This window comes from Misgurnus anguillicaudatus, chromosome 11 (genome assembly GCF_027580225.2).
Source record: "Misgurnus anguillicaudatus chromosome 11, ASM2758022v2, whole genome shotgun sequence".
Classification (NCBI taxonomy): domain Eukaryota; kingdom Metazoa; phylum Chordata; class Actinopteri; order Cypriniformes; family Cobitidae; genus Misgurnus; species Misgurnus anguillicaudatus.
Genome location: NC_073347.2, coordinates 24,523,228 through 24,546,237, shown reverse-complemented (window position 1 = coordinate 24,546,237; position 23,010 = coordinate 24,523,228). Strand labels below are relative to the sequence as shown.

The 23,010-nt window shown below is 36.6% G+C and overlaps 1 protein-coding gene across 1 annotated transcript in view; it reads left to right on the top strand.

Annotated features, from left to right (window-relative positions):
• The first annotated feature begins 5,173 nt into the window (after positions 1–5,173).
• syt14a (synaptotagmin XIVa) overlaps positions 5,174–23,010 on the top strand; it is a 166,994-nt gene continuing 149,157 nt past the window's right edge. The window contains exon 1 of the mRNA XM_073873386.1: positions 5,174–5,348. Coding sequence (XP_073729487.1) covers positions 5,309–5,348 — 40 coding nt within the window. The 5' untranslated portion in view covers positions 5,174–5,308. The remainder of the gene's footprint in view (positions 5,349–23,010) is intronic.

The window sequence follows — 23,010 nt, the reverse complement described above, 5'->3', positions numbered from 1 at the left end:
TTTATTTCTAGCCAAATTATCTAATGTATTTACGGTTAGGCTTTTCATTCGACTTTTATAAAAGTGTGTTTTTTCAATCCATATTGTTCTTAAGACTTGTCTTGCACAATCTAATATTTGTTTGTGAAACAACGTTGATAATGTTAGAGAGCAAGTGCTAAATAAATTTGTTGCGGTGGGATTGACAACTGCCCTCTCACTTGTTCATTCACATGTCATGTTATAGGCTGGTGGGATTAACAGACATGTGGAATACATGTTCAAAGCTCACTGAATAGATTTGTCACAGATTTGTTTGACTTCCATGGCTCAGAATAGCATGTCTGTGAGCTCACGAAATGTGAGAATTCTCTTATGGACTATTGAAAATTCTCTCTTCCTCTTTGCTTTTATTTAGCAAAATGACCTCCAAGCACAGGGGACTTTTAAACTTGGAACATACGTTTTATTGAAACATTTCCAACATTTCTCTCTCTTTTTCTTTTCCTTCCTTTCTTAGTTTGTCACCTTGGCAGCGTTTCAAAGTAACCTGAGATCCATCGTTTTAAATTATGTTTTATTAAATTGGTGTTTTGCATCAGTTGTTCCGAGGCCCTTACTTGTGAAATGACGAAAAGCGTTTCTCTAGGGTGCAGCTACAGTGGGAAATTGCATGATTTCATGAGGCCTCATTAGAAACACACACATTTGTGTTGGTGTGCAGAATTCAAATCAAATAGGATTTAATTTAGCTATCAGTAAATCAAAAATGTTATGTTAAGAAAAACATAGAGAACGAGTTCTAACTGGATTTTCTATTCAAATTTATATCTAACTTATATGTCTAATTAGTGAGCGAGCTTTCTATACAAGCAGAAAATACATAAAATACTGTATTTTAGAGAGGTTTGGGAAAACATTAATTATAGAAATTGGCGTTGAGGAAAGATTTAGGAAAAAATATATCATCTTTCAAAAAAACGCCTTTGTCTGTCAAAAGTTTTATATTGTCTACGATAGACATGACCTCATAATTTACAAAGTTGATTTTACTTTCAACAGATGTCAGGCAGCAACTATTAGGTGTGTAAAAGCAATTTTAATAGCTGGTTCATATAGAATAAGACCAAACCCTAACAGTCTCACCCTAAATAAATGACAGCAATGCTGAGTTCTCACGGCAGTCTATCCCATTTTCCCTTTCAATCCTGCGTTCTCTTTGTTTTCTTTACTTCATTTAAATGTGACAGTTTAAAGTAATAAATACAAAAAGAATGAAGCATAATATTTTGAAAAAGAGAGTGAGAGGCAGAGAGAGAGCGTTAAAATGTTTCTGTTTTTTTCTTTGGACTCTGGAAATATATGTTTGGTATTATGTAATGTCAATTTTATTAGTAATAACTTTAATTAAATTCAACTTTATTGTTGAAATTCCTTTCAAAATTATGAGCCCATAGCGTTTTCTGTCTTTCATTATTACTCAATGACAACAATACCAATAAACTCATACACATTCAACTACACTCCTCTTCCTCCAATCCTCAGGCCTACTTAGATCCGCACTTGTAATTTTTTCAACGACTAGGCAAAAGATTTCCACAATCTATTCGATTTAACATACAGTATGGTACTCTGAGTCTTCTTTTTGATGGCAACCATTGATATTTCTCCTTTAAAGTATGACAAGGATCCGATAGGATCTCTTCTGTCAAAGACACAGTTTTTTTCTCATACAGCATATTAAAACTTGGCTCAAGCATTTGGCCCACAATCTAGAACACACCGATATCAATCTGACCAATCTAGCTTTGGTTTGAACAGAGAGACAACTATATCATACACATATTCCATATTGTGTAACACTTTGTATTACCAATTGAAAAAATCAAGAGCAAGATCTGTTTATTTGCTCCAAAGGACCTCAAAAGGGACATTTCACAAGACTTTTTAAGATGTCAAATAAATCGTTGGTGTCCTCAGAGTACATATTTAAGGACATATAGCTCAAAATACCATATAGATTATTTATTATAACATGGTAAAATTGCCACTGATCTCTGCACTAAATGGCAGTGCTGTGGTTGGATAGTGCAGATTAAGGGGCGGTATTATCCCCTTCTGACATCACAAGGGGAGCCAGATTTAATGATCTATTTTTTCACATGCTTGCTGAGAATGGTTTACTGAGTTGTTCTTTTTCACATTTTCTAGGTTGATAGAGGCAATGGAGACAATTATAGCACTTAAACATGAAAAAATTCAGATTCTCATGGTATGTCCCCTTTAATTCCCTAAGAAAATGTATATGTTGTACTGTACTTTACAGAAGAGATACTCTGTATGTGCTCTTCAAGATAAAGTACATAGACACCCAAATATTTATAAAATGGCACAATTTCCATCAATGTATCATGTATAATCACTTGTGTTTGATGCACGTATATTAGGATTTAAATCTTGCAGACATCACTGCTGTAGATATGTAGCTGCTACTGCATGCTTTGATTTGGGATTACTGTAATTAAACTAGAATGAAGTCGTAAATGGAGTACAGCGCTTTAGATCAGTGCTTCCCAATCCTGGTCCTCGAGTTCCCCTCCTCTTTAGATGCAGAAGAGTTCCTATTTAAAGGCAACAGGGATGCTTTGGATGTGAAAGCTGATCTTTTTTTTTTTATGTAGCCAATTACATCTTAAGATACCAGTGGCAGCTCGTGACTGCTCATCCGAGGGGCCCTAATTCAAAATATGTGTTCGGAGTGTCATGTGTGTTGCTCGTGTTTTCAAAATATGTGTTTGTTGCGTCATGTAAACCATGTGCATCACGTGTTTTGTCAAAATAAGTGCCTGCTGCACACACGTTAAAAGAGACGCTTGCGTTCACAAAATACACACAAGACACTCCCTTAACACTAAACTCTGATTACGCATGAGATTATGCGAACAAACACGAGCGTCTCTTTTATCATGGACCCTTTGGGCGCGTCTGCAGCAGGCACTTGTTTTGACGGGACACGTGATGCACATGGGATACTCGACGCGCGGAACACATATATTTTGGGATTACGAACCACACACATGACGGGCTACATACATTTTGTGATGAACTTCGCATCAAGCGCCCTCGAAAAAAGAAGTAAGATACCTCCTTCTTCTGGACAGATTCAAGTTGAACTTAATGAAAAGAAACTGAGATAGTAGACATGATGAGAGAATTGATTGCGAGGCAGATTACGTAAATTTCTGCAATCGTTTATTTTGAGCTAATTTGTCATATTTTAAAAGTCTCTTACACTCTTAAAAATAAATGTGCTCAAAGCGTTCTTCACAGCGATGCCATAGAAGAACCATTTTTTTGGTTCCTCAAAGAACCATTCAGTCGAAGGTTCTTACAAGAACCATTTCTTTTAAACTTTTTTATAATCTAAAGAGCCTTTCTCACTACAACATTTTTTTGGAAAAAAGAAAGGTTTTTCAGGTCCTACGGGTTCTTTATGGGACCATTCAGCCAAAAATGGTTCTTCTATGGCATTGTGAAGCTCCTTCATTTTTAAGGATGTATCACCTGAGGTTATGTGTCTCAAAGCTCAATAGCGATAGTTCATGGATCACCCTCGTGTTGAGTTTAAACCTACCAGTATAGATATCAGTAAGTTAACAAAATAAATCTTTAACCATAAGCGCAGAGTATGTAAGTCTCAGATCATCAAAGGCCTGGTGGTATGCGTGTGTTTGCGCAGAACTTGGCATGCATGTAGAGCATAATAAATGGTTATACTGTTGGCAATAGCAGCGCTTGTAAATCATGTTTTGATGCTCTTATGCGCCCAGTTACCAGATGAAAAATGAGGAGCTTGGTGTGGTTTTGTCATGCATTAGAAACCAGTAAAACACTCCTAAATGATAACAGTTCTACTACTGACTACTGACACAAAAGTATATACACATATCTAAAGAGCATTTAAATAAGCCTGGTCAAATAAGCCCGATTATAAGTACTATAAAACTAACCCTACTGTAACTCAAAGCCAAACAAAGACAAAGTTTCTTTGTAGAAAGTACAATGAATATGTCCATGTGTGTGCAAGCTGGCATGCTTTAAAGTCTGATGAAGAGCATATAATATGTGTGTCCTTTAGTGTGATGTAGTGCGTACAGTACAGTACATATGTATGTATGCGTGTATGATCTTTGATGTCGAGTGTGTTCTACCTGTGGAGAGTGTGCGTAGTAATCAGTCCCATCTGTATGGGCTCAGTCAGTAGCCAGACTGATGTCAAGGATTGCACACACGCGCACGCACACAGACACATAAGCATGTGTGTGCAGGTGCATGCACAGGATCCATCAGCTGTGCCAGTGTAAACAGGTCCCATGTGCACTTGGAGATCAGTATCAGTTATCTGAAGGAAGTGGCATTTAACTTTAAACTCAGAAACACTGAGTAATGACACAGGAGTAGAGTGAAATATGTTTAAAATTAGAAAGTGTGTGTGTGAGGGTAAGGGGGCAGAGGGGTGTGGGGGAACTTGTCAGTATGTGTACAGCAGCTTTAAAAGTAGCAGTGATTGTATAATCTCAATTTATTAATTCAATTCAGTTTTATTTATATACCGCTTTTCGCAATTGTTTAATTGTTTCAAAGCAGCTTTACATTAAAGGCAGGGTATCTGATTTGATCCAGAAACTTTTTTAGTTATGCTGGTTAAAAGTCTCCTCACATCCTGATAACAATCACTATGTTAAGTTGTTTAAATGTATTTGTAGAAATGTATGTCATCTGTGAAAGGCGTAGGACCAAAAAATGTTCAACCAATCATAGATTTCAGTCCGAACGGACGTTGCCTTTTTTGTCCCTAACCCGTAAGCGTAATTTAAATGCCATCGCGCAGCCTGTTCACGCAGACACCATACGTCATTGCCGCGTTCACGTGCACTCACCTCCCATCTGTAAACAGAGGGAGAATGGCAAACTTTCCTGAATGGCAAACTTACCTGCACAGGAGCCACAAAACGAAACATATGTTTTATAACAACAACAGCAAAAACTGTCTGGATGAGCAAGAGCAAAAACCCAAATTAACACAATTAAACATTGTGTTGCATATGAAATTTGTGTTCGTTTATGGATTAGCCTGACGATATAGTTACTACGTCTACACAATGATAGTGTGCTTTAACTAATTGTTGTTTATGTTGGTTATTTTGGTAATGTTATTCACTTTGTACTGCAAAGTTTTCTCACTGGTGAATGAGACATGAGATGTGACCGTCTGATCTGTGCGTGTTCATGTGTTTTGAAAGAGACGTGACTTTGGATGGCGATTTGAATGGAGGGTGGGATCGTGATTTCATTGCTAGTCGGCTACCGTTAGCATTTTTCAAAATTAAACCCAACCTTTAATAGATGCAGGAGAAAACACAGAAAAATCGATGGACATGCTGCAGAATACAGCGGCTAAGATTAAACCGTACTAGCGAGCGTAGTAATAATTTAACGTAGAGAAGTGGGTGTTAAGTAAAGCCGATGTGAGCTGGAGAAAACCCTGTGGGAAAAGTCATAGGAGGGAAAAAAACCTTGAGAGAAATTAATTAACACACTAACGAGCTGATGATCGGAATCAGGTGTTTTTATATATGGAGACATCTAAAATGTTCTGGGAGGGGAGGCCCGAGGACTGGAATTGAAAACCACTGCTATAGAGGATATACATATTTGATACTACTTTGAAAAATGTAATGGGAAGTAAAACATTTAAAATTATATATATCGGGGGCAGCCGGTGGTCTTTGGTCAGACATCGGCTGGGCATCACGTTGAAGGAGGGCCAGTAGATCAGCGGTGTGACGACCTTCACGTCAGCAGGAACTGGGTCTGTTTGTCTCAGGATCGAGGACGAGACAGGGAGAGAGAGAAACAAAATCCTATTAGCGTAGGAGCCGTTCGCATGTAATGAAAGTGTCATACAGTAATCTGGTTTAATATTTGCACTATTGCGTATTACACCGTAAGACTAGTATTGTTAAAAGTACCATGTCTTTGGTATCAAGTCTGTACTAAAAATAATTAAGTGTCCTTACTAACCTTTTAAAACTGTTACAGGGGTAAAATCAATGGGCTTAGCTCAAAGAGGTTTACTTATTTTACACAGCAGATGCTTTTTGATAGCCTGGTCCAACCAGACTCTCGTACGTTAATTTCATTTGTACAAAGAGTCTGGCCACGCTCCATTGCAAAGCGTTACTTCCGTTAAGGAGGGTCCTGTGTTGAAGTTTAAAACTATTGGATCTGCCCAGAGTCACTCAGGATCTGCCATAGGCGATCGCTAGTCTCGCGTAGCCAGACCTTCAATACTGAGGGTATTGTGTTTTTCGCTGCTTTTTCTGGACAAAGCCCGCCCACGAGCTGTTTGACCGACATGTCAAACAACCAATCACAGTTTGTTTCATCTAGCCTCAAGTTTCAGACTCCCCACAATAACGAGCCGGCTGGCAACAAGTCAGTTATTGAAATAACCAGCCGCAACCGAATAGCATCTAAATAAACAACATTACTCACCATAGAACAACGTTGTGCACTTCATCAACAGCCCCCCAATGAGACACTCCCGTTAAACATCTGTTTGAAGCATATACCTCCACTTTTTAACACATACAAGCAATTCAGGAGAACCAAACTTTTAAACTCCACTAACTGCCTTAAAGAAAACTCTTGCCTTTTAGAGAGTCGATGCCGCGAACTATGCATATTTTTGAGAATCCAATGTTTAGCTGATCATGATAACTGCTCATTATTATCCACGTGAACACGACTGATTCTCTTCCTCAATGGAACGTCAGAGCTTTGTTTTCCAGGGACTGAAACTAATCGCGACACTCGCGTCTCCTGGAAATCCGTTTTTTTCCAACCAATCAAAGACGACTTTAACATTTTCACAGGGTTTCCAGAAAAGTGTACGAAAAACATCAGACGTTCAACCAACAGTTTGTGGGCGTGACGTCTGAGGCTGAGACTAGGCGATCCCTAACGTGTGGTTGTGACGTATATCATGCGCCGAAACGGGCCAGAAACAACAAGTACGAATAATCAGAACAACAAAACTTAGCAAACCTGGTTCTTGCTCCGGCTTTAACTTCTGTATATTAGGCAGTTTTGCAACAACGAACCGAATAGCTTTTCTCACGTCTTTCTCCGCTGCCATTACTGAACTACAGCTCAAACTGACGCACAACCTCAACGTCATCGTTCTTAGCCACCCCCCTCGGTTCGTTGAATTGGACCTGCAGATTTGTTGCAGGAGAAAACGATAACTCTACACAGCAGTCCCAGTACTGAAGGGAAATGAGCTAATTAAGCGGAAGCATGCAGGCTAGTTTTTTGATGACCTGTATACAAAATTCTTGTTTTTGGAAAAGAATGGCATGGCTAGCAATGTTTGTCGTTTTATTTTTAATATGCAGGTACTTGTATGTAGTTTTTTTTTTTTAAATGTAATATTATAGTCTTGTTATTAATACTGTAGCTAATTGAACTTTTCCACACACACATACAGTGACTCTTCCCAAAATCATTTTGAAGTGAATTTTTCCGAACTTCCATTAAAGTGAAATCTTCAGTTAAACCTGATAACCACAAGTTGTCCGATATTTGATAATCCAATCTAAACTTTTGCTTGAAATATGTGGTTTTGCCCACACAATCTTATGGCATTTTGCAAACGAGATGGCTAGTTTGTGTTAATTTTTACAACCACATTCGTACGTTTTTGTACGATTTGCTTTCGCCCCATGTGACGTTGTGGTTATGGGTTTTATTATTGTTTTTTTTTTTTACAATATTTGTATGTACGATTCACTTTGTATAAATTCATACGAATTAGCCAACTCATAAAATATGAAGGAATTCCCGTAAGATCAGACTGGCTTGTGCTATTTTTAACAATAAATGCCACATTGTATTTGATGTGATACTTTAGCGCATTCATACATTTGGCTTACAGCAAGTTTGCAAATAGTTTTTGATATAACTAGATTATATATGTAAATATTTCAACCTTTTTCTAATGCAATCTGTCTGGGTTTAAAATTAAACAGCTGTGAATTTTACAATTCATGTGGATATTCTTCCACATAGAGGCTTTATTCTTTTCTCAGATATAAATGTAAAGCCGTTGAATCTTTGTAAGACGTTCTTTCCTGAAGGCGACTGTACTGGTTTTAAGTTTCATGTCCAAATGTGTGAGGAGTGAATTTATTAAGCTATAGACGAGTTTCAGACATTCCTTCTGGTGTGACTAGAAAGAGCGACACGGAAAAAAGAAAGAAGAATTGCATTGTGGTTAATCTGAGAAAGATTAGTGAATATTTGAGGGATGATTATTGTGCAATTGAGTGAAAGTTTGAGCAGCTTTACTGTGGGAATGTCCACAGTTACGGGGGGCTGCTACCCAAGAGCCCTGACCTGGGATCAGATTACGTTTCCTCATCCACAATTAAATATCAGTGGCAGAGGCAAAGGATATAAAACGACTCTTTGAATGTTAGCTGCATCTGCTTTTTTATTCATTTTTATTCATTGTCTTTCTCCTCAGAAGTCAAAAAGAACAAACAAATGTTTAAGAATTTTATGAAAGTCAATAAGCTCATATTTCCTGAACAGACTCTTTCTATCCGTGTTATTTTCCCCGGTCTATCTTGCATGAGTTCTGGGAGTTTATGGGTTTACATTAGAGCAGAATTCATGGACTACAGACACTCATAAAAGTGACAGTGTGCAGTACGGCCATATAAACTCTTACAAGCTGAACTGTACTGAGGCTCTCAGCTACTGGGGTCGATTTGAGAAAACCCCTTTCTCTCCCTCTCTCACTCTTGTGGTGTTTACTTTACATGCCTGAGGCTGAAATATGGGAGGGAAAATAATTGAAAGCAAAGTAATTTATTAGCTGTGTTCTCCAGTTCTTCGCTAATGCCAGTGCAATAAGTAGCAGCTAATGTAGACGGGGGGAGGCGGGGGTTGCAGTGCTGACGGATGACTGCAGCTATGCTTCGAAAAATTCCTGCGTTACGGCCGAACCCTAGAGAACTGTATTCTGGTCCAGTGCATTCCAATGCTGTGTCGCATCCACACATAAAACAAATGTATCCAAAACAGCCCTCCTCCCTGTCTCTCTCTTTCTCCATGACTCTTCTTTTTTTTCAAATTTTTGTTTCTATTTGTTTAGGTTTTCTGCTTTCCTTCGTTTTCCTGCTGTCATTTGTTACTTTACAAGTGTATCATCTCAGCAGGGAAAAAAGGCTTCTGAAAACATCTGCATCTCACACAATGAAAAGCAAGAATGAGGAATTTTCTCCGTACGTGATTTCTAGTTGTGTTCCTGCAAGGAATCTGTCCATATCTTTCACATTTTAAGATCGAAACATCATTAAAGGAACATCCAAAAGTGCACAAGAGGAACGTACAAGTGATGCAAGAGAGTGAGGCAAAACAGTGTTACGGATATAATAAGCATCATTATCTTCCCAAGGGAACAGAGCGAGAAAACACGGATGAGTTAGGGGAAAGAACACTGCGAACTCTCCATCGTGTTAAGGATATTGTAAAAAAACACCAGTTGCCTTACATCACACCTGAATCAAATTCTGCCAGACTTCAACTGGATCTTGGTTTCAGAAACCATTTCAAAAGTTCCCATTTTTGGAAGTGAGATAAAGGAAAACATGTACAATTGTACATGATGGAGGACTTAAGGATCTGACTTGATTGAGTTCTAAATTGACTACTTAATTACTATAGATTATATAACAGTTCAAACATAATGCAAACGAGTAGAAATAATAGTGGAGACGGTTTGGTGAAGGGATGCCAGAAGAATTTGTAAGCAGCATTTTTAATCCACCGAAAATAAATATCACTCAATTGTATCTCTGTTGTTTCTACTAGACAACAGTGTGGTTAAATTGAGAGCAAATTGAGACTTTATTTTCAACCCAGCGTTGGGTCAAAAAGGGACAAACCCAGTTGTTGGGTTAAATTAGGCCAGAAAATGATTATATGTGACACTGGACCACAAAACCAGTCATAAGTAATAGAGGTATAGTTGTAGCACTAGCCATCATTATCATTTTTATACCAAAAATCATTAGTATATTAAAGAAAACGGTATGTAAGAAATGTATATCAATTAATCATAAAATGGCCCTGATATGTCACTAGACATTAAGAAATCATTTTCATTTCAAATACTTATATCACTCACAACAGTGATCCGGCCAGGATATTGTCATTTCAAAAGTGGAGTTGCAGCCCTCAACTGATGTTTATGTTGTCATGTTGTGTATTGGCCACCAGTTGTGTGATTGCAGTACCAGTTTTAGCCACAAGTTTTGTGATTGCAGTACCAGTTTTGGCCACAATCCTACATACTGTTCCTTTAATTTAAGATCATGTTCATTGTACAGTCCTTCCAGAAAAACGCAGAGTTTTTTGGCAAAAATTCTTGATCTTGCAGCACGTTTTCTTATAAAAATGCGATGCATTATGCAGGAACTTTTGCAAAAACTGCGTGAACTTGCAAAAACTGTTTGCAGCTTTTCATTGATGTTCACGTCGCGTAATTACGTCACTTCCTAACATTCCCATGAAAACAGGGGACATGGCTGCGCATGTGTGAAGTAAATGCAAAATTTTTAAGATATATATAACTTTTTGCTACGAAAATGCAGGGATTGTGAAATAATGCAAGCCCTACATATTTTGCGAGCAGAAATCACATTTTTCCGGAGGGAATGATTGCAGATATTTTGTACATTTCCTATCGTAAATGTATAAAAAAAATGATTTATCATTAGTAATATGTGTTGCTAAGGACTCGTAATATTTAGTTTTAGACAATTTAGATATAGTTGTATGTCGGTCAAATATTGCCACATACTAACAAACCATACATCAACACTGATGTATGATGTATGATTTCAACTTGTTTCAATTTGTTTTAAGTTATGTTAACTTATCACAAGTCAAAACTTAAAATGGTTGAAATGACTTGCAAAACCAAGTTGTTTTGACTTCGTGCTGCATTTTTTTTTACAGTAAATGTATAAATCACAATTTTTAAAAAATTTGCTCCAAGGCCTATAATTGACCCAACAATAGGTTTAAACAACCCAGCATTTTTTTAAACTCCCAAGACCTGGATGTCCACATACGTAGACATCAAATTTTTTGTTGTTTGAACCATAATACTTAATTCTGTGTAACTGGAACCTGGTGTTCACAAGCGTGGACAATTACACTGCTTCGTGTTCAAAGAAAAATATTTGGTTATTATATTTATTGGTTAAAATAGCTGGAAGAAATCTGAAAAAAAGACAAACCATAGCTCGGGTCTTAGGAGGTTAAACAACCCAGTATACATTAAATTACAACCCAATGTTTGGCTTCTTCCCCTTTTGACCCAATGTTGGGTTAAACATAACCAAGCAATTTTTTGTGTTTGCAAAATATCAGTGTCGAAAACTGTACTCAGACAGAAATTTATTTTATTTGAACAATTACAGTAATAAAGGCATGAATATAAGTGGCAGTGTAAAAATCTCCAAGAATTTAGGGGAAACATTTGAGACTTGTCGAGGTTATGCTGTGTCTTAAAGTGAGCACTCAACATTAAGTCTTCTGAGCTATAAAGGAGATACCTCAGAGAAATGAAATTGTCCCCTGGGGATAGCCTTGTGCTCGGTCGAACTTTTGTTTAAACCAAGTAGTGAAAATAATAGATGAATATTTTCCAAAGAGAACAATAACTCCTGATTTTGTATTTGCAGTTTAATTTATCTGCTTTGTGAGTTATCTAGTTCAGCAATTACTGTAATACGGACAATTATTGTTGTGTTAGGTTGAACGTGAAGAATCTTTTACACCTGGGCTGAATAAAAAAAGACACATTCTTTGATTTAGGATCTCTTGATTTTGCCAACACTAACAGATCCAATTTTTCCCTTAATTCCATCTCTGTTACAGCAGGCCCAGAAAGTCGAGCACTGGACCTGGATTTCATTCACATTTCTTCGATGTCACATAACAAGTGAGTGCAGTAAATCTAGCCCGAAGTGGAAAGCTTGTTATTCCTCCCATCTCCAAAATAAATGAGCTCACTAATTAATAGCAAGAGGAACTTGGGTAAATCCTGTCCTATTGTCTCGCTTCAGAGACAGAACAGCATGCACGTAGTAACCAACAGAGAGCTTACAACATCCGTGCCTACACACAAACACGCACGGGGGGTGAAGATGAGCTAGAAGTTTAGGAGGAGGGAGGGTGAAATTGAGTCCAAGTGTGATGTTTGTGAGGAAATATCTATAACTCGTTACCTAAACTCTGACACACACCAAACGCTGAGGTCATTTTGAGGTTCTTTGCTGAAGAATCACACATCTTAGTGACTTGTATGTAGTTATATCCAAAGTCTATCTCATGTTTGGCCTGGAGTGATGTTCGAATGTTCAATTTGTAATCATTGTAATAGGTGGTTGTGTGTCTCCGCTTGCCTCCAGGTAACAAAAACATTCCCATATTGTTCTGTGGTGAACTTGCTCATGTGTTTATAAACAAAAAGTTATTGGCGTACATGTGGCTCTGATTCAGCCCTCACGGACTGTAGAGTTTAACTGTCAATCCAGAATCGATGTTTACATAAGCGACATGTTATCCAATCTAATCTGTTCTTTACTGATTTGGATACTTCATATTTTCAGATTTTTACTTGGACAGAAAAACTCTCCACCCAAATCTCTCCTGCGTCTTTTGCAAAGTTTTTCAGATCAACAAGAATAAGACTAAGATGAGTCAATAGCCCATGTGTTTAAAAGAGAATTCTTTGTAAGAATAATCTCCCTGTGGAGGTGTGAGGTATTTTGAAAAAACTTTTTTGATTTTCTAACATTGCGGAAACCCCTTGTGAGAGGTTTAAAAAATAAATTTTAATTGGATTGAGTTACATTTGAGGCTACAAAGAATATTAAACTATTTTTTTAGATTAGATTAGATTCAACTTTATTGTTAATGTGCAAAGTACAAGGATAGAGCCAAAAAGCACTGTTAGCGTCTAACCAAAAGTGCAAATAGCATGGTGTAAATGTATATATATATATATATATATATATATATATATATATATATATAAACATACATACATTTTTGCAAAGTTTCATTTTTATTCATGCTTTTTAGTGCATTCAGGATGTGTGTTTCCTAGGAATTGAACCCATGCATTGTAAAAAAAATACTTTGCTGCCTTAAATTTTTTTATTAAATCAACTCAGATATACAAGTCATGTCAACAGAAACAATTTATAAAATATAGTTGAGAAAAGTCAACTTAATTTTATGAGTTATAACAACTCACCTGTAGTTATAACAACTCATCTCTAGTCAAGATAAATAAGAGTAAGTTGAAATGACTTGGAAATCCGAGTTGATTGAACAAAAAATTTTAAGGCAGCAAAGTATTTTTACAGTGTGAGCTGAAAGCAAAGACCAGTTCAGTGCAAAAAATAAAAAGTAAAACATTTAATGGGTAAAAGGAAAAATAGCTACATGATTGTTTATCATTGGCAATTGTCAGTACTATTAAGAGATTTTTTAAAGAGTTTGAAAGTATCTTAAAAGTTATACTTGGTAATGTTGTTACTTTCAAGTTCAAAAATAATTATTATTTTAGAGAAGTATTGTTTTGAGTAATGTGATTATCACTGTTAATAAATGTAAGAGCAGAGTTTCCCTCCTTTTGTTTTCGAATAATATCAAACACTATCAATATTATAAGATCATTTAACACTTACAACTACAGATGTCAAAAGAAAATAATTTTATATGTTTTATCCTGTTTTACTAGTGTTTTAAAAACAATTTCAAGAACTCCTCATGAGACAATTTATCTCTCATTTAGTGACCACAACTAATTGCTGCTTTTCCGTGGTCTGTCATTGCTGGTTAAAGAAAGTCCGCCCTGTTGTTGTGACCCGTGTTGAACTCTGGCTTTACGCCGCTTATTCCCAGGCAGTAGCAGCTGAAGTTTAGGGTCAGACTGACCTCACAAATATCATAAAACTGTCAGATTTTCCTGTCTGAGCAATAGAACGGTCTTTCAGTCTGAAGCGTATGAGAGTGTGTGTGTGCGTGTGTGTGTGTGTGTGTGTGTGTGTGTGTGTGTGTGTGTGTGTGTGTGTGTGTGTGTGGTCTCTGGAGCTTTACATCATGCCGGGCAATCCTAACGGAGATACAAAGAGTTCACAGCACAGCAATAACCAATGCAGGTGTTTCTGCACACATTGAATAATTGTACATACAGTATACATACTTTGTGATGGAGAGTGAAACTAAAATCAAATTGATTTCTGGACATTGTTTGAACAGATTACTTGCTGTAGTATAAAATTTTAGAGTTTTTTATAGGTCCTATAAATTCTGCATGTTTTTACATGCAAACCTTTTATAAGTCAGGGCCATTTTCTTCCTCGTGGTTTAGCTATGTGGCACAACAATTAATTTAATTTTAATTGAGTTATCCTAATCGCAATTTACAAACAATTCTGTTACACATTGCAACACATTGTCACATAAACCCATTTAAAGATTTTTACAGACTTTATTTCCATTCGCTGTGCGAATGGAAAGACCAACAGCATCAAACATCACCTTAACCACTACATATGACAAATTATCAAATACATGACATGCTAAAACAAGACATGTGCCAGATTCTTTAAAGTCTTTAGCAGACATACACACCAATGTAACACACAACACATGCATCCACACTCTGACACACTCATACTTAGTGTAGAAAGTGCTGACACAAATAAATGGACATTCAAACACATTAAATCTTCTAAACTACTGTGTATATGACTAATGATCCGTTAATGAGAATCTACTCTTTTATAAACATACACACAGCCAGCATTTTTAAAATCTTTAACATATGTGAATGCTTTCGCTACTGTCGGACCAATAAGATGCGGTCAGATTGGTGTACAGTAAATCATATCCTTGAACCAACCGTGTTACATGGTGCTGCACGCACACTTGACCTATCAAATTATTGGTTAAACTCACTTGTAGAATTGTATTACAATGTTTGCTCTTCTATAGGTATAAACAAGAGTTGTTTTGTTTCATTTTCATTGTTTTATATTAACTTAGTCCCCAATGTTTCTCCTTGAAGTTCCTTAATAAAAATAAATTAGACATTAAGTGTATAGAGATTAAAAAATATAACGAGATTCTGGAAGAACTGAATGTTTGAGTTCATATTGAAACTTTCCAATGCAATCTCTTTGCTGTTGATGAGAATCAATTAAAATCTCATTAGTTTTTTTTCTTTTCTATGAGCAAACGTCGGCCTGTTAGGAACTGACAGACATCTTGAAGACATTTTGTGTCTTCGTAGCCTAGGAGATGGTTTATGCTTCTTTTGGAAATTCTGACAAAAATACATTTGTTTTGTTTGAGTGATCCTTTAGATTATTTTTATACAATAGCAAAGGGCCGCATTCTTCCATTCTCTTTCAATTTGAATAAGAACAGACAGCAATGCATCCCTCATGTTTCATTTTGAATACAAACACCGAAATGACAATGTCCATACACACAACTTCATATCCTTTTTAAGTTCTCTAAAAATTAAGAACACAGAAATGAAGTCACTTCTTAATTTACGAGCTCCTCCTGCTCAATCCATGTGTTTTGAGTTGTGTTTGGAAGCCATCTTGTGAATTCCTCTCTGGTAATAGGGATTACGAGGGCACAGATAATGTAAACAATGCCTGAATACCTCCATCCGATCTGAAATATGTCACAGTTCATCTCTGAGGCTTCAAATGAAACGCTGATCTTATGCGAGCTCAGCACCGTGAATATGCTGACCACCACACGCGGGTCATTTTGTCTTTCGATGCTCCTGGATTCTATAAAAAGCATCTGTCCTAACTGAAAAAAGTCAAAATGGTACATGTTCAAAACAGAGCTGGTCGTAATGGAAACAAAGCAGCATTCTTTCCCTAAATATTTGAATACACAAGGACTGAGTGCTTTGTGGAAACTCAACTGCCAAGCTGAAACAAACAGACGATGTTTTCCTCGATTTCAAGAGTGAGCTCATCCGATCCTTAAATGGAAACGATTTCTAATTTCACTCTGTTGTTACAGTCACCTTCAGTTTGACATTGCTTTTAGCAGCTCCTCTTATTTCATATCCACACTTCTGCATCTAAACGGTGGAGTTTGTCGCTATGGCCAGGTGTTTGAGTTACCGTCCAGCTTTCGGTGGGCAATTTACCGCATTATTGCAATCAATGAGATAATTGAGGAGGTTGAGATGTTTGCCCTATCTGCAAATAGCTCCAATCAATGACTGCTCTTCAATTGGGCCAATTAAAGAAATTGTGGTAACATGAGACAGATGGATTGGGAGCTTAGGGCTTGAGCTCCTTCTGCCTTAAGCATCCTCATGGTAGTTTTCATGTATTTGGGAGTAAAAAATCTAATTTACCTTTAGTTACTTATATCAAAAACATGCAGTTGAACTCTACCAATCTTAAAAACCGTTTGATCTAAAACCATGTCTGAATGTTTCAATATTAGTTAGGGATCTCAAACTTACTGAACTAATATGGTTGATATTAAAACTGATAATAGCGCGGATAAATGTTAAATAAAGCCACATCCATATATAGACTACTAATTTAAATGTTAAAGGAATATTCAATTTTCTTAAAAGAAAAATCCAGATAATTTACTCACCACCATGTCATCCAAAATATTGATGTCTTTCTTTGTTCAGTCGAGAAGAAATTATGTTTTTTTGAGGAAAACATTGCAGGATTTTTCTCATTTTAATGGACTTTAATAGACACCAACAATTAACACTTAACTCAACACGAGAGTTTCAAAGGATTATTAAACAATCCCAAACGAGGCACAAGGGTCCCATCCAGCAAAACGACCGTCACTCTTGACAAGAAAAACAACAAATATACACTTCCAAAGCACAACTTCTCGTCCAGATCCGGTCCAGCGCGACCTAACGTAAATGCGTAGTGACGTAGGGAGGTCACGTGTTACATATATAAAACGCACATTTGTGGACCATTGTAAACAATAAACTGACACAAAGACATTAATTAGTATCACTTAACATACAACAACGTAGGAACGGTCCTCTTTCAACACACTTGTAAACACTGGGGCGGAGTTTCGCGTTCGTCTTCTGTGACCTCTTGACGTCATGACGTATTGCGTGGGGTCACGCTGGCGCATCACGACCGGATCTCGACGAGAAGTTGTGCTTCAAAAGTGCATATTTGTTATTTTTCTTGTCAAAAATGACAATCGTTTTGTTAGATAAGACCCCTATGCCTCGTTTGGGATTGTTTATAGTCTTTTGAAACTCTCGTGTTGAGTTAAGTGTTAATTGTTGGTGTCTATTAAAGTCCATTAAAATGAGAAAAATCCTGCAATGTTTTCCTCAAAAAACATAATTTTTTCTCTACTAAAAAAAAGAAAGACATCAACATTTTGGATAACATGGTGGTGAGTAAATTATATGGATTTTTCTTTTAAGAAAATTGAATATTCCTTTAAGATCATAAGATAGCCCAAAAAACTTAATTTACAACCAAAGGTACACTGCAAAAAAATCTTAAATAGTAATTTTGTCTTGTTTTCAGTAAAAATATCTTAAAATTCTTAAATTAAGATGCTTTTTCTTGATGAGCAAAACGACCAACGAAAATAAGTTTATTTTTTAGACCAAAAATATCAAATTTAAGTGATTTTGTGCATAAAGCAAGCAAAAAAATCTGCCAATGGGTTAAGCAAATTTTTCTTGAATTTAGTGTTTAAGAAAAATGTTCAAGATTCTTTGCTTCCCCATTGGCAGATTTTTTGTTTGTTTTATGCACAAAATCACTTAAATTTGATATTTTTTGTCTAAAAACTAGACTTATTTTGTTGGGTCATTATGCTCATCAAGAAAAAGCATCTTAATTTAAGAATTTTTAGATATTTTTACTTAAACAAGACAAAAATACAAAGATTTTTTTTCTTGAAAATCATTTTTTGCAGTGTACAACATATTAGCAAAATATAGATGTCTTTAAAATTAGCCATAAAGATTCTCTATGCTGATCTTAGGTCAGCAGCTAGAAATTGATTTGTTGCTGGAAACATACAATATTTTTTTAAAGAGCACCTATTGTCCAATTCACGTTTTTACATTTCGTTTGGTCTGTAGGTGTGTATTAGTACATGTTAATGATATGCAACAGGTACATACCCCAAAGCAAATGAAGATGCGAGTTATCGTCTCCAATGTGAATCTCTTTTCTTGGACTGCAACAAAAACACGGATTGTAGGCAACGGTTTACTTCCTGGGATTGGTGATGTAGACAAGACCGACATTATCATAATTCCTCCCGCTTCGGTCTCACAGGCTGTAAGTTAACTCCTGTTAGCATTGCATTGTGAGCGAATCTTTCAAACATGGTAAGGAGCGGCACATTTCTGGCTAATGTCAGAGGTATTCAGGCCAATCACAACGTACAGATTAGCTGGCCAATCAGGGACACAGAGCTTTTCAAATCTGTGCGTTTCAGGAAGAGAGTGAAATCTGGAGCTACAAAAATTTACGGTATGTGGAAAATAGTGTGTTTTTTAAAACCATAAAACACGTGAACACATTGTATTATACCAAATACACAAAATAAATTTTTAGCAATGAAATAGGTGCACTTTAAACTATACAATAAGTTGAGTAACATGGCTATACATACTTTAATCCATACACGTTTCTCATCTTCTATCCAGTTTTCCTGACCTGGGCACCTGATTTATTCTCATCTATAATGTTTTGGGTGTTAGTTTAAAGGTTGTCCTGCTTTCTCTATTTTTATCTCTTCAATGTCTAAAGACCCCACGCCTTTTCATGGTTCTGAGTGAGATGTGTTAAGATATGTTCGACCTCACGCGGGGCTGCGTAGACCCATCGGTAGTTTAACTGAGCACATGGTGAGACAAACCGATTGAAGTTTTATGCAAATGAGCGGTAAAAATTCTTTGTTTTTGACACACGTGGCCCGTTCTGAAAATGCCGCCCTAAGCAGCAGCCCATGTCCCCCATCATGAAATAGGAAACAACTAGAAGAAAATCAGAATTTGTAGGTCACACATGCGCGAGTACTTTTAAAAAATGCTTGCGTTTTAAGTCTGGAGCCCTTAACACCTATTGTAAAAAGCTATGAGCTCACGCACAAAAAAATTATATAGTAAATATTTTTATGTTACCATGAATCAAAGTTTCGATAGTTTTAGTATTTTTTTTATTTTGAGAATCACATGAGTCATACGTAGAAGCTGGCTAATAAAAGTCTCAATTCCCCTATTTTCATTTGTGTTTCATAGTTTAGATAAGTTTACTGTTTGTAAGTGGCCCTAAACTTTTGAACTGTAATGTATGAGCATTTATTTAATTAGGTTGATTATACGTTTTACATTCACTGTTCATTTTCTTCACAGATGTCTTGTTGACAATTTCGCAGCCGAAGCTTAGATGACTGACTGGATCTTTTGGCACCGCTGGTCGAAGGTAAAAATCACACCACCATAATATAAACACTCTTATGCTGAATTACAGTATTCATTTCTGCTTGTCGAACTTTAATTTGTTCTTGCGTTACTGTTTGTATAATCTGTTGAAATGTACTTGAACACAGCCATGCTTCCCTGTGCATGTTTCGGGCTCCGGCAGCTGCGGTTTGATCCTGTGATCTGGGAATTCTGTTTGATGTGATTTTACCACAGGAATTGCCAGGGATGTGTGGCTGCACAGGGCTCATCCACAGTATATAAAATAATCTGACAATCCAGAATTCCAGAGCTGGTAGTGGTTAGCGTGAAACCCACACTTTAAATAATCTCGCTTCGATAGCCGAGTGCCAGGATCTGAGAAGGTATAGAACAAATAATATTGTGCATAAAATGTTTTTACTCTGAGGTTAAACCAAAACAACAAAGGAAATATTAGGATGGTGTTAGAATCATTCGTTTTATCCGTCAAACCCACATCCAAATTCAACTAATGGTCTTTTGATGATGTCTTGTTAGCACTGAGTAAAGCTGTTCATAGAGGTGGTAAAACAAACAATCGCAGGTGGTCGTGTTGCTTGACATTACTCTCTAAACGTCTTCAGATCTTCAGTTTCATCATACATGGAGTCGGTGGTCTTTCTTTCCCAAGTAACCTCAGCTTTCACTGAAGATTCACTGGTTAAATTCAAGCTGTTCCTCCAGTTTTCATTATGCTGTTTCATAATGAAGTGCCTGCTGATTTATGTCATTCTGGAGAAACATGTGAAACACCGCTGAGCTTCTCTTCTCCGAGTGAAGATCCGTTCAATAATTCCAAACAGATCTGAATTTATACTCTAGAACACCATGAGTGTATTAGAACGAATGTCAGTATATCTCAGAACTTTTCTGAACTATTTTGCTGTTACTTCTGACCATCTGGAGCCATGGTCATTTTTAGTGTATGAAGTCAGTCCTCCTCAAGTTCACGCAGGTGTAACGATGGACATGTTCCACTAAGTGGGAGGATTACACTACATGACTTCTTCACTAATTCCAGTGATGTATTTACAAAAAATACTTTTTGTTTTAGCTAATACATTCAGATAAGTTAGTTGAGATCTTTTCTGTGCACATATGGGTGATTCTCACGAAATCCATATTTAGAAGGTGTCCAGAATTGGAGCCATTTTTTTTGCACATATAAGATTAAGGTCTGAACTTACACTGAAAAAATTATTCATTCAATTTACTCAATTTTTTTAAAGTAAGTGGTTGCAATCAATTTATTTAAGCTACATTTAAACAAAAAAATTGAAAGGCCAAACAAAACAAAAAAAGTTTTTTAAATGTAGCTTAAATAAATTGATTGCAACCACTTACCTTAAAAAAATTGAGTAAATTGAATGAATCATTTTTTTTCAGTGTACTATAACCATTATTTTAAGAGGAAAAAATATTTTCCATAAGAATTATGTACATTTATTAGATTATCATTATCAAAATGTATCATTACCACAACATGATATTACAGTAAATATATGCATTTACAAACTCATGTTACAACACACTGCTACCTGGTAGCCATCTTGTGTGTCACAGTCAATTATGTCCCTTCCACCAATTTTTTTTTAATGGTCGTTCTTGAGGGCTTAAACAATGATTGAAAATTGTTGCGGTGGATGAGAAAATTGGTCTTGGACACATTTATATTCCTTATTATTGTCTCTACGTTAACCAATGATCACCAAATACCACATGTTTCTTTACTGTAAATGTTTATAGTATAACATGCACTGAAGCTTTTTATTTTTTAGATTTTTTAATTATAAATATTTCCATATCAAAGAACCAAAATCCAGTCATGGACACGTTGCGGTAATGAAAATATTCCCCTTAAATGTGGAAAAAACAACAAAATTGGTTTGTATGATGTCATTTGAAATCATGTGCAAAATAGTACATGAAGAGATGTTTGTAACTGTACTTTTTTTGTAACTTTTTTTATCAAAATGTTTCATTACACCTCATAAGTCTAATTTCGCGAGAATCACCCATACCTGGTTTTATCTTTGCCAGCCCAAGACTACGGTTCTGTGCCATTGGAACCAATGTTTCTTTCAAGATCTCTGCTACTTAACACAAGTTGAAATACGAGAGACCATGAATGAATAAAACCATTGAGGGTGGAGATCCCGAAGACTTAGGCCCAGCTGTGGTCGGAGGAATCTGCTGGAGCTAATGGCTTGCTCTCCTGTCTCACACATGAGATAAATGCATTCATTAGACACTACAAGCTGTGCTATGTAGGGTGTCTTGGTCTGGCTTCAGTCCAGATGCTTTAGCGAGAGACAAACACAACTTGTCTGGCCAAAACAGAAGCTATCACCCCAAAGTAAGGCTGCATGTTGTGTGAATGGACAGCTGCAGGCAGCCACATGGAAGTGAATAAAAATGAAGATCCCAAGCATGTGAGAGTTCATATATGCAGACGGTGTAGCAAGCCTGGCCAGATCTGTAGCCTTTTCCTGAGAGATCCAAAAACTATTGTAGATCTATATTTATATTATAGCCTACCTGTCACAAATAGTTATATTAATTGTAAAAAAAAAATACTTAATGATCTTTTTATAAAATTTAATGTTTAGTGATTTTTATTTTACCTTCTAAGCTTGTTTGACTTGATGTATCCACGTTGCCCCTAGAAACCCTAAAAGCTCCTGAAAGGTATTACATGAGGCGAAAAGGTTTTGCAGGGAAATATTCCGAAACTCATTTCCCGATGTGATGAACGAGACAGGACAGATAGCAATTACATCACCAGCTGGTGTTAAGCGCAGAATACTCCTAGGCGTTCCATGGAAAACTTGTTTCGGAGAAACTGCATTTGTTTTGTGTTGATTAGCATCTTGCCGAGCTGGCCGTGTCTGTGGTTGGTTAGCCGCTGCAGGTGGTAGGCCCCTCTTGGCATGGCTCTGAGATGCTGGACTCAGTTAACGTAAAGACTGAAGCATGCGTGTGAAAATAATCTGCTGGAGAATGTGGCCAGCCCCACTACACCAGCTGTCTGCTGCTTTGGTCTCCGTCGCAGTTGAAGGCAATGACGTACTGTTTGTTGATGGTGCATATTGTGCCTTTTTCTAAAATGAGTAAAAAGTTTTCTGCTATTTTCTTTTTTTTTAAGGCTACATCGTTCCATGTGAGATTTCTGTTATGTTAAATGAGCTTTTGATTTGGCGTTTATGTAATGACCTTTTATTGATTTTTTTTTTTACTACATATCTGCTGGTATTGTGCTAAAATGTATTACTGTAATGCTAATTTCCTCTACATTTTTGTGCTAAAACATATTTTCTTTAAATCTTCTTTCTATACTTTTTCCTTGTTATGTCTATATTTTGTACTTA